The sequence below is a fragment of the Indicator indicator genome, chromosome 8 (genome assembly GCF_027791375.1).
Source record: "Indicator indicator isolate 239-I01 chromosome 8, UM_Iind_1.1, whole genome shotgun sequence".
Classification (NCBI taxonomy): Eukaryota; Metazoa; Chordata; class Aves; order Piciformes; family Indicatoridae; genus Indicator; species Indicator indicator.
Window position 1 is genome coordinate 10,996,461 of NC_072017.1, and position 13,705 is coordinate 11,010,165.

The window sequence follows — 13,705 nt, forward strand, 5'->3', positions numbered from 1 at the left end:
CCGTGGGCTGCCGCGGGGAGGATGAATTGGCTGTTCCCTCTCAGCAAGGGCGGCAGCTCTTCTTCGCCTGCTGCGCCGCTGCCCGCCCTCACTAGCCTCCAGCAGCAGAAGCAGCGGCAGATCGAATCCCTGCGCAGTGCCCACGCCTCGTGAGTGACTGTAGCTGGGAAGGGGGCGGCTTGTTGTCGTCCGACATGGGCACGACACTGCGAGACCGCGCCGCGGCAGGGTGTTGTGTGTCTCTGCACGCACACCCAGGGGTGGTGGTTTCGCCCCGTCCCCTCCCGGTGAGGCCCGGCTGGGTCCTGCCGGCCCTCGGCCGTGCGTGGCGCCGGTAAACAGGAAACTGAGCCGCCGCCGCTGTAGCCTGGGATGGACAAACTCCACGGTGTTTCGGGAGCGAAGGGTTTTGCTGGGCTGTGCGAGGTGGTGCCAGTGAGGCGGCCGGGGAGCGGTGTGCCGCGGGGTCGCGGCGGGCTCTGGGGCAGGGGCGCGGATATGTGGCGGGAGGACAGTGGGAAACAGGCCCACAGCGGGGAAGAAACCCGTGAGGGTGGCGAGGACGGAGGCTGCGCTTGGAAACAGAAAGCAAGGTTTGTTGTCGGGGCGGCTGATGTGCCGTCCCCGCTGGCTGGGCGTTTGCTGGTGTGGCTTGGCCGGGTTATCTGGCGCAGATTGTCGTGCCCAGTGATACCGGTCGCTTGACCCGAATGCCATCCGAGTTATTGCTCGATTTTAAAGTCCGCAAAGAGGTACAGTTTGTCTGTGCTGGAATAAAGCTCTCTTTCCGGAAACTGGTTGTAGGATCGTAATTCTTAGGGAGTTAAGAATAAAGCGCACAGTATGAAGGAGCAAAGTCGTCTTATCAGCAGTGACATAGCAGCCCTGCTGGCTCGACGAACTATTTTTCTGGTGTACAGTGCTAACCTGCTAATAACCAACTGTGCTTTAGTAACTCGTTTTATTTATATGATCACCAGAGACATGCAGGTTTTTCCTGTTCAGCAGCCACATTTGACAGCAAAACACCTTCCTTTGTCCTGAGATACCCGAGCTTGTTGCATGTTGACCAGTTATTGTCTACATTTTAGGGTTTTTTTAAGTGTTAATCTTTTAAAAAGAGGACCAGCATTTCAGTATGCTTCCTGGGATGTTTTTTGAAGCGGAATAATAGATGCCTGCAAAAGAAGCCAGAAAAAGGCAGAATGTTTTTTTACTGCTGTCATACAGAGACAAGGATACTTACTGTATTCCCAAGTTTAATAACTGCAGATCACTCACTATCCTAATGTTTTGAATTATCACACAGAAAGTATGGCAGTATTGTTTCTTGCTTAAACTTAATTCTACTCAGAGCCAATTTTGCAAATATTTTTTATTTAGAAGTTTTTGTTGGACTAGTGTTACTAGTCCTTTATTTTACCCTTTTTTTCTCTATCAGGGAGATGAGCTCACTGCAAGTTGTGTTCCTTAAAAAAAGGGTGATCAGTTTTCGTCAAAGTCATCTTGCTGAACTGGTTTACTACCAGTTTGTGCAGGCATCAGCTCAAGCAAAGGCAAAGAGGGAACTGATCCTGCAGCCAGGAATGGAAATGAGGGGTAGGGAGATGGTAGCTGCTCAAATGTAACTTGACAGCCATGTAAACATGCCTGCCCGATTGCTCATGACAAGAGCTGTGAAAAAGTAAAATAGAAATTAAACAACAAAGGAGTAAATTCTGGCAAAGTGTACAGTTTCAATAAGAGGTATGTAGTACTGAAAAAAGTCTGAATAACAGTGCCTCAAATTCTGTGTTTTTTTACAAAGATATGTGTACTTGTGCAAGTTTTCCAAAGTGCAAAGGGTTTTTCTGGGTGGGACTTGATGTGCTTGCTTATGGACTCCATAGCACCACAGATCTATAGGATAGGGATATGCATTAAGCATTGCAACAGTGTTGTTTCCTAAGAAATAATTGAGCAAATATCATTCTAGTGGTATTCTCTCATAAGTATATTTTGTCATCCATTAATGTGTATCCCAGATGTTCCTCACTGAAATGCTCAAAACAGAATTCTTGGTATAGTGTAGTTACCTAAGCTAGGTGTGTTTTGTTTGTGTTGTCTTAGGTCATAAATGCCCAGGTATATGTGATCTTAATTTCATTAAAGTAGCTAGTCTTCCTTTCCAGGATTCCTCACAGGTTGGGAGCTTGAAAGGCTTTTTTTTTTCTGTTTAAAGCCCAGTTTTCTTACACTTGCTGCTGTTCTAGGCACAGTTAAGAATGTGTGATTTTTTTCCAGTGTACCCATTTTGACTTGGGAGACAGGCAATTAAGTTAACCGGTTCCAAGTTTTGCTTAAAGGTGGTTATAACAGTTCAAACAGCTCGGTGATATTCTGGATTTCTTGTTTCGCTCTCCCTATTCTCCCCTTCCTCCTTAGTTTCTGTAGGTTGTGCATGTGAATGAGCATAAATATATACCCTTCTCAAAAGGATTTTGTAGCAGGCTATTAAATGTGTGACACATGAATACAGGGAAGAAATGTGCGTGAGAGATTCTAAAAGACAATGCCTCTGTTAAGAATGAGGAGGTGGTGATTTTGGTCTGTGTGTGGTTTATCACAGTAGAGCCCTAAACTCTGACTGAAATTCTCCTGGGCTGAAGATATCTGATAGTTTATTAAAAAGGATATGATTTTGCAGGCAAAGAACAGATACTGACTTTTCTGTGAGAGGAATAAAATCAGGCTGTGGAAAGGTGCATGGAGCTGGATTTCCGTTTTATTCCATTTATTCCTGAAGCTCTGAAAACTAGAGTTTTAAATTGTGCAAATAATGCTTTGGAGGGTCACAAAACACTCCTAGCAGTACATTTAATACACATTTACAGGTGGTGTGGTTTAGGTTTTTTGAGGAGGCTTAACTGGTAGTAGATGGAAGGGCATTTTTGAGGTCGGGTGCAAAGAGGCTTTCTGGGAACACCGAGCTGCCATTATTCCCTCTTGCAACCAAACTCAGTCCCTTTAAAAGGGAACCTTAGAGGTAAAGGAGAAGAATGTTATTAACCAGATTCAAGCAGGAAAAATACCTGGAAGAGAAATCAATCTGATTTCTAAGTTAGTTTTCATTATAAGATGAAGCTAATTATTTGCCTTCCTTTCTCTTCCAGTCCCAGCTTAGGTATGTTCATATTGTCTGGAAAATTCTGCTTCTGAGCTAAGTAGTCTTCTCCTTTGCATTCTTTGGGATGCTATCTTTCAAAATAGTCTTGGTGTGTACACAAATTGCAGAGGACTTTGAGTACTGAAATCAGCTTCCTATTAATGCAGCTGATTTAAAGATTTTTCTCAGTAACTTGCATGTTGCAGGAGGAGCAAATTTGGATTTGATATTAGAAGATTTCATGAGATACATATTTCTTCACTTGGTGCTTTAAGGGTCTGTGTCTTGAGTGTCAGTGGATTACAGAGCTTTACATGGAGCAAGTAGCTCCTCTCCAGATTGTTCTTGAAAGTGTATATGCAACTGCACAGAACTTGTTTCATGTAGAAAAAGCTATTAAGTAATAAGCTAATCTGTTAATGAAGAAGGGTTAGTATAATGGATGTTCTAATGACTGATCTGTTGGCAGTGTTGCAGGCAGTACTTAGTTGTGAACCAAGGGTAATGTCTTGGCAAAGTAAATGTTTTATCAGATAAAATTTGGTATATCAAAAACCCACTGAAATGATGTCTTAAGTCAGTAAGTTGAAAAAATAGAATGTGTCAGATCAGTGAGTAGCAAGATTTCTCCTACTGTATTTCCTTTGCTTGTGACCATGTATGAAGTTTAAAAGTTGAATCTACTATTTTTTGCTTTAATCTTATTATTCACTATAGCATTCTGAAGCATATGAACTTATTCCAGTATTTTCAATTTTATCCTTAAAGGCTTTTCAAAACTTAACCTAAATGACAAGATTTGAGGTTATGCCTTTTTTTGAGTCTTTATACTGTTAGATTGACCATGAATTGGATGCTAATAATTTCTTCTTCAACAGCATTGCAGAAATTCAGAAGGATGTGGAATATCGACTGCCATTCACTGTAAACAACCTGACAATTAATATTAACATGTAAGTAGAGTATGATATCTCTATGCATGTTTTGAAAATTTAAATAGTTTTCCAGACAAAAAGTAGTAATAGAACATAAATGGCTCCCATCTCCTAATCAGTTTTAGGAACTATAACCTGGATTTGTGTTAGTACTTGTAGTGGTATGAGTGAAACTGGTTCTGCTCAAGACGCTGCAGGTGCTCAGCTGAAAGCAAAACTATATTTTGCTGTGCTCAGCTCCTAAGAGACCTGGGTGTTTTTAGTTGAAGGTAGGTAGGAGAAAACTCTTGAGGGTCTCCAATGACTTATAATCCTCTACAACTGAAAATAAACTGAATTAGTAATTTACTAACATGCTGTAACTCCTAACTCTTACCTCAGTGAAGCCTCTGGATTTTAACTTAAGTGATTTATTATACCTTTTCCTCTGAGTTTGCTTTGAGGGGTGCTTTTGCTCTGGCGAACATTGATGTTATTTACAAGTTTTTTATTACTTTAGCCTGATAACCTGCCAGATATTGTTGCAGGTTACACTGCGTTGTTTTGTAGTAATAACATTTATATTGGAAGATACTCTCCTTACACTATAGCTTTTTCTTTGTGAACATAATTGCTTCGTTGTTATACTACCATTTTGGCTGGTAAATGCTCTCTTCAGTTCTGTTTTTAAGTCTGGTATTTTAATCTGTCTAACTTCTAGTTTTGTAAGTGAATAATCCTTCTGTGTGCTTCAATTGCTTTGTCGTTCCTCGTAGCTCTTTATGTAGGAAAGCAAGTTAATGTAATTAATAGTACTTTTTCACTGCATAGAAAGCTGCCTTATGCAAACTTTAGCATGGGATGTAGCTGTAGTAATGATTGTTCTTGTATTTGCAGCTTGCTTCCACCTCAGTTTCCTCAGGAAAAACCAGTCATCAGTGTTTTCCCACCCGTGAGACATCATTTAGTGGACAAGCAGGGAGTGTATGTGACCAGCCCATTAATAAGTAATGTATGTATCATTTGTAGCTTCAACTATGTCTACAGTTAATAGTAATTTTAATACATCACACTAGTTGAGTGCTAATACTTATGCTGAAAAAAGACTGGTGTACAGATTCTGAGTTCAGTAGTGTTCAGTATACTAGTATTTATTCCTCCACTGCTACCATTAACAAGTTGAGTATTCTGTGTATCTAAAACTGTTTTTAACTTATGATGGTTTAGAAAGTTCCTGTCACTTTTGTTAGTACTAGTAGCACAATTTTTGCTTCTCTACAGTGTATTCCAAATGAGAGAGAAGGATGCTTTAAGACTGTTTTGTAACATAGTTCTTTCTACTCTAATTCTATTAGAAGCATGTCAAGCTTTTAGCTCTAATATTCAGGATTTTAATATGCTGTTCTTTTGGGTTTTTTCTTCCTTTGCCAACAAGGGTGTGGTATTTTTGTGGTGGGGAGGGGGAGCTTAGGACCTTTTCAGAATTACATTAATGCATTTTGTCTCAAATTTCAGTGTTTTTTTCCTTTCTTTGTGTTCCAAAATGTAACTTGGTAACTGAGGTGGGTTTTGTCAGTTGTTTGTCAGAAATGTTGTGCTTGATTTATTCTCCATTGGAAATGGAATATACAAAATACTTTCAGTTTCTCTTCAGTTGTGGGTTGCTTTGTCACTTTATTTGGAGCTTATATATACACTGTATAGATCGTATGTCTCTATAATAGCTTCCAGCAGTGCTGTATAATAAACAGTCAAGTTCAGCACAGTTTGGAACTATTAGATTCCAGGCATAATTTTTCTCCTACATTGGGTTTTGTTTTGTTTGTTTTTCAGTTTACAATGCACTCAGATCTTGGAAAACTTATTCAAAGTTTGCTGGATGAGTTTTGGAAGAATCCTCCAGTTCTGGCTCCCAGCTCAACATCATTTCCATAGTAAGTATCAGTAAACGTGATGAATGGGAACTATGTCTAGTAACTTTTTTTTTTTTTGAGAGAGGTGAAACAAAGTATTAGGATGGCAGTAAGAGGAATAATATGGTGGCTGTACTGGGAGACATAAATTCCTTGCCCTTGCACAATTTCACGTGCATGCTTGATAGCTGTTTTGAGGAAAAAAACGGTAGATTTCATTTGTGTTACTGTTGTCAACTTGCTGATGTTAATTTATATGCTCCTTTTTTCTTGGAAAGGAAAAAATGCTTATGTTGTCACACGAAGACTTGAATTCGATGTAGGTAATGATCTGAGCAGTTGTGTTTCTTCAGTATTCTGTTCATAATCTCCCAGGCTTGGAGACAGGTTCTGTTGCACAACTGCACAACAGAAATTGTGCAATCTGAGTAAGTCTATTAAATATGCAAAAGTGATCTGAGGCATTATAGCTTTACCAGTACAGCTATGGTTCTCATGGCTGACTATATTGGATTCAGTGGCAGCTGTGATTTTAAAATAAATAATTCATGTTATTTAGAAGCAATCAGGTGTGTGTTGCCCAAGCGGTTAAATGCCATACCGTAATTAAGAACTAACGTACGATACAGATGCATTTTCAGGACTTCTAGATGGGAACAATTTAAATTTACACTCTCATAATTTTTTTTCAGAGGTACTTTTCTTGTAATTAAGAGTGTAAGTGTGTATTTGGCTGCTCTACAAGAATGTAGTTTAATAGGTTTGTATATTATGTTGCAGTATAAGACATAAAGTAAGCTTCCTATGTTGGAAGTAACTGAGAACAGCATACGCAAAATACATGATCATTTAAAAATTCAATTTTATGTCTTGTAATGTGGTCTAATAATTATAATTCAAATTGTAAGAAATATGCTCTGAGCAGTTGGTTGCTCATGATTATGTTTGTTTGTTTTTCAGCCTTTTCAACAAACCAGCTGGAATGCCTCCCTATGCTCCTCAGGGGTTTCCATTTCTTCCTCCATACCCACCTCAAGAAACTAATAGAACAATGGCAGCTGTGCCTGTTGCTGAATCAGTTTCTTCAAGCTACGCTACAGACAAGCCTGCTGCTCCCTCTTACGGTGTCATTGCTGATCTGCCACTACCAGTTCCGACAGCAGCAGTGCTTCAGGTCTGTGCACTGAATTTTGCTACTAAAGCTGGGTATAAGCTCCCTGAAGGGCACACAGGGTATTGCCACAAAACTCAAGGGAACAGTCTAAGTGACCACACTTCATTGTTTTGCTGGTGCTAGGAAGATGAAACTGTCGTTCTGGCTTTAGAATCGTAGAACTGTTGAGGTTGGAAGAGACCTGTGAGATCATCAAGTCCAACCGATGAAAAGTTTTTTTTTTTAGAACAAATTTGAAGTCAGAGCAACAAGTTTGTCTTTCTGAATTTCAGTGAAATTAGTGTTATGCTAAATATCTCTGAATATACTTTCTGGAGCTGCACTCCCCCCTCGTGCAGCTGTGACTGTTTCTCAAGCCAGAGAAAATGTGATCCTTTTCTCTATGTGGGATTTCCTGCCCAGAGCCTACCAGGTGAGAATGATGTGCAGTCTTATGCCTTTGTGTGTTCCTATTTCCTGTGTTCATGCTCAGAATAGCTTCTTTTCACAGACCTTGTATGTATGTACTTATTAACTGCCTCTCTGGAAGGATTTTTTTTTTAACTTTTTTTAAATGTTCTCCTAAAACTTTCTTATCTAAATGTTTAATCTTTCATCAAATCTTGTCTTTAGAACAAAAGCTTTCTTCACCTTGGAAACAAGATGAAGACAGTTTGGAAACAAAGACGGTTTTCTGGCTTTGTAGAATTTAAAATTTCTACATTCCGTGAAGGCAGACTTCTTCCTTGTCTAAAAATTTTTTCCCCCAAAGGATTACAGCTTTAAAAGCCACATGAAAGAGATCAAAATGCAAATCTCTTTTTTTCCTCACTTCCCTGAGGTATACTTCTTTGTGTTTCCTGGATCATCCAACTGTTGTCATATGAAGGTCATTTCTTCCAAAATTGACTCCTCTTCTGTAACATGCCACCCCAAGCATCCCCAGATATTTTGTTGCCATGGTTGAGTTGAGACATCTGTTCAGAGACATAGTGCTTCTGCTTCCTACTGCTTTTCCTACTTTTCTTGTTGCTGGCAAATATGTCTCTCCAGTTTTGGGTTAATCAAAAATCTACTGAACATTTCTGAACTTCTATTTAGGTTGGCCAGAATGGATTTACTTACAAGATGCCTGATATTCCTGATACGTTTCCAGAACTCTCAGAACTAAGGTAAATTTTCAGAAGGTAGCAAAACTTTCCATAAGCTTGAAAAGGCAATTACTGCTGGTCTGTAGGTGATTTTTGTCAGAGGTCTGTGTATGTATCTGAAAGGTTTTGGTTAGAAATCATAAATAGGAGAACTAACACTTAATGAACTTGCAGCGTCACAAAGGAAGCCAGCCTTGTAGTCAGATACACTGCTTGCTTGGAATTGTGTCAGCAGGAACAACATTTTAGCATTTAGTACCAGGAAAAAAAATTCATTGTTTTTTCTAACTGCCAGTTTGCTGCTGCCTTGCCAGGGACTTAGTTTACCAGTACAAGTGTGACTTTTGAAAGAAGGCAAGGTGACAGGGAAAGGGACTTGAGACTAGTTCACAAATTACATCCTCTTAAATTCAAGAGGACTGTAGAGTGGTTTAAACAGGGGACTACTCTGTGAGTGGCTTATGTGCAGACAGGTTGAGGTGGTAAATAAATTGTGTGCAGGCTATCCTAGTGCAAGTCACTTTCACAGCTAAACACTTTACACACGAATTACAGAAATACTTTCTATCAGTGAAGCATGTGGTGCTCTTTAAAAACGTGTTTTGAAAAGAAAATACACTGCGGAATTGATGATTGAGGGGAGGCGTGGAAAAGTGTGAGAATCCTGTGAGCAGCAAGGTTGGAGAAGGAGAGTGAGGTGCTCCCAAGTTCCAGAGCAGATACTCATCTGCAGCCCATGGAAATTTTGGAATAGACCGCAGTAGAACAGGTATCTCCCTGTAGCACACAGGGAGGACTGTGGTGGAGCAGATGTCTATGCTGCAGTCCATGGAGGACCCCACATTGAAGTAGGTGGATATGCCATAGAGAATCCACACTAGAGCAGGCTTTGCTGCCAGGAACTGCAGTTTGTAGAGGGACCCACTGCTGATGCAGTGGTAAAGTGTGAGGAGGAAGGAGCAGCAGAGACAAACTCACAGACTGATTGCAACACCTGCAGTTCTTCCCCTTCCCTGTGCTGCTTGGAGCAGAGATGGGCAGAGGAGATGGGAATGAGAGAGTGAAGTAGAGCCTGTGGAAAAAGGGTGTGAGATGTTTTTGTCTTTCTTACTGTCCAATTCTTAACTATAATTAGCAATAAATTAAATTAATTTTCCTAAGTTGAGTGTGTGTTGCCTGTGATCATAATTACTAAGTAATCTCCCCGTCTTCATCTTGACCCACAAGCTTTTGCCCTATATCCTGCTGAGGAAGGGGCTGAAAGATCTGGGTGGACATCTGGGTAACTGGCCAATGTCAACCCGTTGTAGCAGTATTAAAAAACCCTTTATAGGAAGTAAGGCTTGAAATAGATACTTAATACACTGCTATTTCACCTCAGTGCTGTAAGTAGTAGAGCCCACAAACGAGGAGAAGGAGGGAAGATAAGATGTCAAGTGTTGTGTTTCTGTAAAGTCCCAATAAACGCCTCAAACATTTGACAGAAATTAGTAACTTTACACATAAAGTTTGCTGTTAGCTTCAAATCTGCTTTCTTTCTGTTTGAATATAGTATATCACAGCTGACCAGTATGAATGAGCAAGAGGAAGTGTTACTGGAACAGTTTGTGACTCTCCCACAACTGAAGCAAGTCATTACTGATAGAGATGAGTTAGTGAAAAGCATTGAAGAGCTGGCAAGTAAGATGTCAAAACATAGCATCTGTGGCTGTGTTCTGCAAACTGAATCCTTTAAAAAAAAAAAGTAGTAATAGTGACTTTCTTTCACAGAAAAAAACTTGTTGCTGGAGCCGAGTCTCGAGGCAAAAAGACAAACAGTGTTGGATAAAGTAAGTGAACAATCAAATCTTTTTCAGAAATATTAATTGTAATACTCTGGTTTTGTCAGGGGGAGAACATTGTTTTTCTTCTTCTTTCCAGTATGAGCAACTCACACAGATGAAAGCAGCCTTTGAAAAAAAGATGCAAAGACAGCATGAACTGAGTGAGGTATAATCTCTACATCATATTATCATTTAAGTATATGTAATATTTAATAAAGCTGATGTTTGGATTTGTATCTTTATTTGTAAAGAATATTCTTCTGGTTAAACTCTTAATTTTATATGAAATAGATTCACTTCAAGTATGAAATAAAATGGGATGAAGTATCAAGCAGTTTGAAAGCAAAACAGTGTTTCTGTGGTGCTACTGGGTTTTTTGGACTGGGTGTTTATTTAATGCTACAGTAGAAGCTAAATTGGAAGGAGGGATTGTGGTGAGCATTTAGATTTCTTCTTAAGTCCTATCCTGGGTAAAACCAATTTTAAGAATAGGATAACAGCTCATCTTAAGTAGATGCTTTTTCTTTGTCTTCCTCTCTACAGCCATTTCAAGGGTATTTAAAAGCTGGGCAGTAAGTGTGGGTTTTTTCTACCTATTACACTTCTCAGGTTCACTACTGAGTTTCAAAAGTAGATGCTATTTATGGAGATTTGAAATGCTAGTTCTACTCACAGGTCATGCACTCAAGAACCTGTCAGATTTCCAAATTGGGTACTTTCTACAGTGGAGGATAAACATTGTAAAGCTTTATACATACGTGAGAATGATTGTGAATCAAGATGTAAACTAGCAGTGGTTTTCTCACATTGAATCCTTTCTAGCTTAACAAGCTATGCTGCTTCTTGGAGATGAACTTCATCTGGTCACTTAGGCTTTTATGTAGTAATAATAATGCTCCGTTCATGTATTCTGTATTTATATAGTCATTTATCTTTCTTCTTGAAAATGTAGGTTTTCATGGACAGTTTAATACTACATAGGAGTTTTTATTTTCTTAGAGTTGCAGCCCAAGTTCTCTACAAGCCAGACTTAAAGTAGCTGCTCATGAAGCTGAAGAAGAATCTGACACTATTGCAGAAGACTTCTTGGAAGGCAAAACAGAAATTGATGACTTTCTTAGTAGTTTCATGGAAAAGAGAATGGTATGTAATATACAAGTCATTCTCATCTGAGAGGTAGAGAACACATAGTGAATAAAGTAAAGACAGAGTTTGAGCAGTTCTGTGATACAGAGCTTCTCCACAGAAGCTTCAGGCTACTTAGGAAGTAATCTGCATTCTGAAGGCATATGTTTTTAAGGCAGGAGCGCAAAGGTCTCCTGCATCAGAACCTAGTCACCTGTGTTTGCAGGTATTTTTGTGCCACTTTCTTCTACATCATTTATAGATCTAGGAAAGATGGTCACATGGGCAATCTTAAATTTAAATTAAAATGTTAATTTTAAATATATGTCAATGTAGAATGACATTTTACATTAAGCAACCTTAATGTCTATTGAACTTCTTTAATTATTCTGTGGATGGCTATCATTGAGTAAGTAGGTTTTGAGATTCAGAAACACCATTCTTGCTCATGCTATGAGAAGCAATTTTCTGAGCAGTGTACCTCTCTATAAAGATGCCTAATAAATGCATTTAGTTTTTCTCTTGAAAGCAAATAATAGGTGGAATAATGTTATCAGTATAGACAGTCATTCAGGCTAAAGCTTGGAAGGCAGGGTGGTTCATAGGGCTTTCTTTTCTTGAAAGGCCTGCAAAGTAGCTAAATCATTAGAGAGAAACTATAGCATGTGTTATTAAAAGAATCTTTTCAGAATTCACTCTTCCTGTGCCTTGTTTCATAGCTCTGCCACTGTAGACGAGCCAAAGAGGAAAAACTTCAACAGGCAATAGCAATGCACAGCCAATTCCATGCTCCACTATAGGTAAATTGCTGTTTTAATATTTGTGGTGAACTGATTGGTTGGTTTGGTTTAGGCTTTTCTTACTGTGTGGGGTTTTTTGTTAGTTTTGTTCTTGTTGTTTGGTTTGGTTGTTGTGGGTTTTTTTGCTTGGTTTGGGGTTTTTTGTGTGTGTGTTTTGTTTGTTTGGTTTTGGTTTTGTTTTGTTTTACAATTTACCTCAGTGTCCCACACTTATAAATTGCCAGATGCAAATGGATTTGTTGCAATGTTTAGTGTTCTAATAATGTTTTCTGTGGAAATCAAGTATGTACTACATCTGCTGTTAGTTGTGTTTAAAACATAACTTCTGGAAGAGTTAAAATATCTAACTATGGAAATTTATCTTTACAGACTTCCTGCAAACTACACCTGCCAAGAGAATGAGTGACAAACCCAATAAAGCACACTTTTTAATAACTATTATTTGCAAATAAGCATTTCATCTTCTATGGTTGTATTTATAGAAGAGATTGTATACAGAGTTGGGATGGTTTTTGTATAAATTAGAGCGAATGTCTCTTTATATTCTCATTGTACTCAAGAATCCTTCTATTGCAATCTTTGCACTAATTTCTTGTATTTATTGTTGATAGTTCTTATTATATTTAAGTTCCTGCTGCTATACTCCATTCATCAGAGATTAAATATCTAAACATGTAATTTTGACTAGCTTTTTACATTTTTATAAAAACATAATTAATATCTTTTGTATTTTGAACTTTAAACATGGATTTGGCTTATCTGTGGAAGAGTTCGAGATAACTGGTGACAGGACTTTGGAGACTGAAGAGGTTCATAATTGGAGATTGTCAGTGGATTCACAGGTTGTCTTTTCTTGAAGCCTAAGTGTTTAAGAACGATTTTTTTACTTTTGAGTAATAGTACAAAACTAAGTATAGCCTGTATTGTGTTTTGGATAAGTAGATTTGGATTAAGGAAAGGATGTGTTGGAACAAATTATATTGGGATCAAAATAGAGTAAATGATCTCTGCATAAATTTGGTATGTTGCTTAGTAGCACTGATGCACTTGATTTCAGGAGTGGCTTGGTACCTACCACTGTAATTAAACACAGTTTTCCTCTAAAAATTTCATATTTGTGTTTACTTAAAAATAATCAAGTCACCTACCAGTTTCTGTTTTGGGCAGTATGAACATGTTCATCATATGAGGTACTCCAAAGCACTTTACAAAAACTGGTTCTGAATTTCTTTGTGAAGTGGCAGTTGTTTTTTCCTAATTTTAAGGAACAAAAACTAATTTGGCTGGAGTTGCATAATGTATTATGTTAAGGCCAGTGACAGAATTTGGAAGTGAGACTTAATTTTGCTGTTTAGGCTCTGAATCTTGCCTCTGGTGAGCTGATCTTTTATTTTTTTTTAAGTATGAGGGTATCTCTGGTGAGAATGGCTAAGGACAAGTGCAGTATTCTATGGGAGAAAAACACAACCCTTAAATACATTCTCTTTTGTGCTTGCAAAATACACATTCTTTTTCTTACCCTTGCCAGTGCATTGGATTCGCATGAAGACAGCCAAATTCCAGAAGAAGACAGTTAAGACAGACAAGTAAGATAAAACACTGATTAAGTAATGTATGGGGAATCCTGCTTCTTTCTTGCCAGGAGGCAGTCTGAAGATAAACCTCTTAGCCAAGACACTGC

The 13,705-nt window shown here is 38.7% G+C and overlaps 1 protein-coding gene across 1 annotated transcript; it reads left to right on the forward strand.

Annotated features, from left to right (window-relative positions):
• The first annotated feature begins 21 nt into the window (after positions 1 to 21).
• Positions 22 to 12,714, forward strand: VPS37A (VPS37A subunit of ESCRT-I). Its single transcript, XM_054382882.1, has 12 exons — positions 22 to 149; positions 4,024 to 4,098; positions 4,957 to 5,071; positions 5,893 to 5,993; positions 6,933 to 7,146; positions 8,227 to 8,297; positions 9,829 to 9,956; positions 10,047 to 10,105; positions 10,197 to 10,265; positions 11,099 to 11,242; positions 11,944 to 12,024; positions 12,394 to 12,714. The coding sequence occupies exons 1-11, from the start codon at positions 22 to 24 to the stop codon at positions 12,022 to 12,024; spliced, it is 1,185 nt and encodes a 394-aa protein (XP_054238857.1). The 3' UTR covers positions 12,394 to 12,714.
• The last annotated feature ends 991 nt before the right edge of the window (positions 12,715 to 13,705 follow it).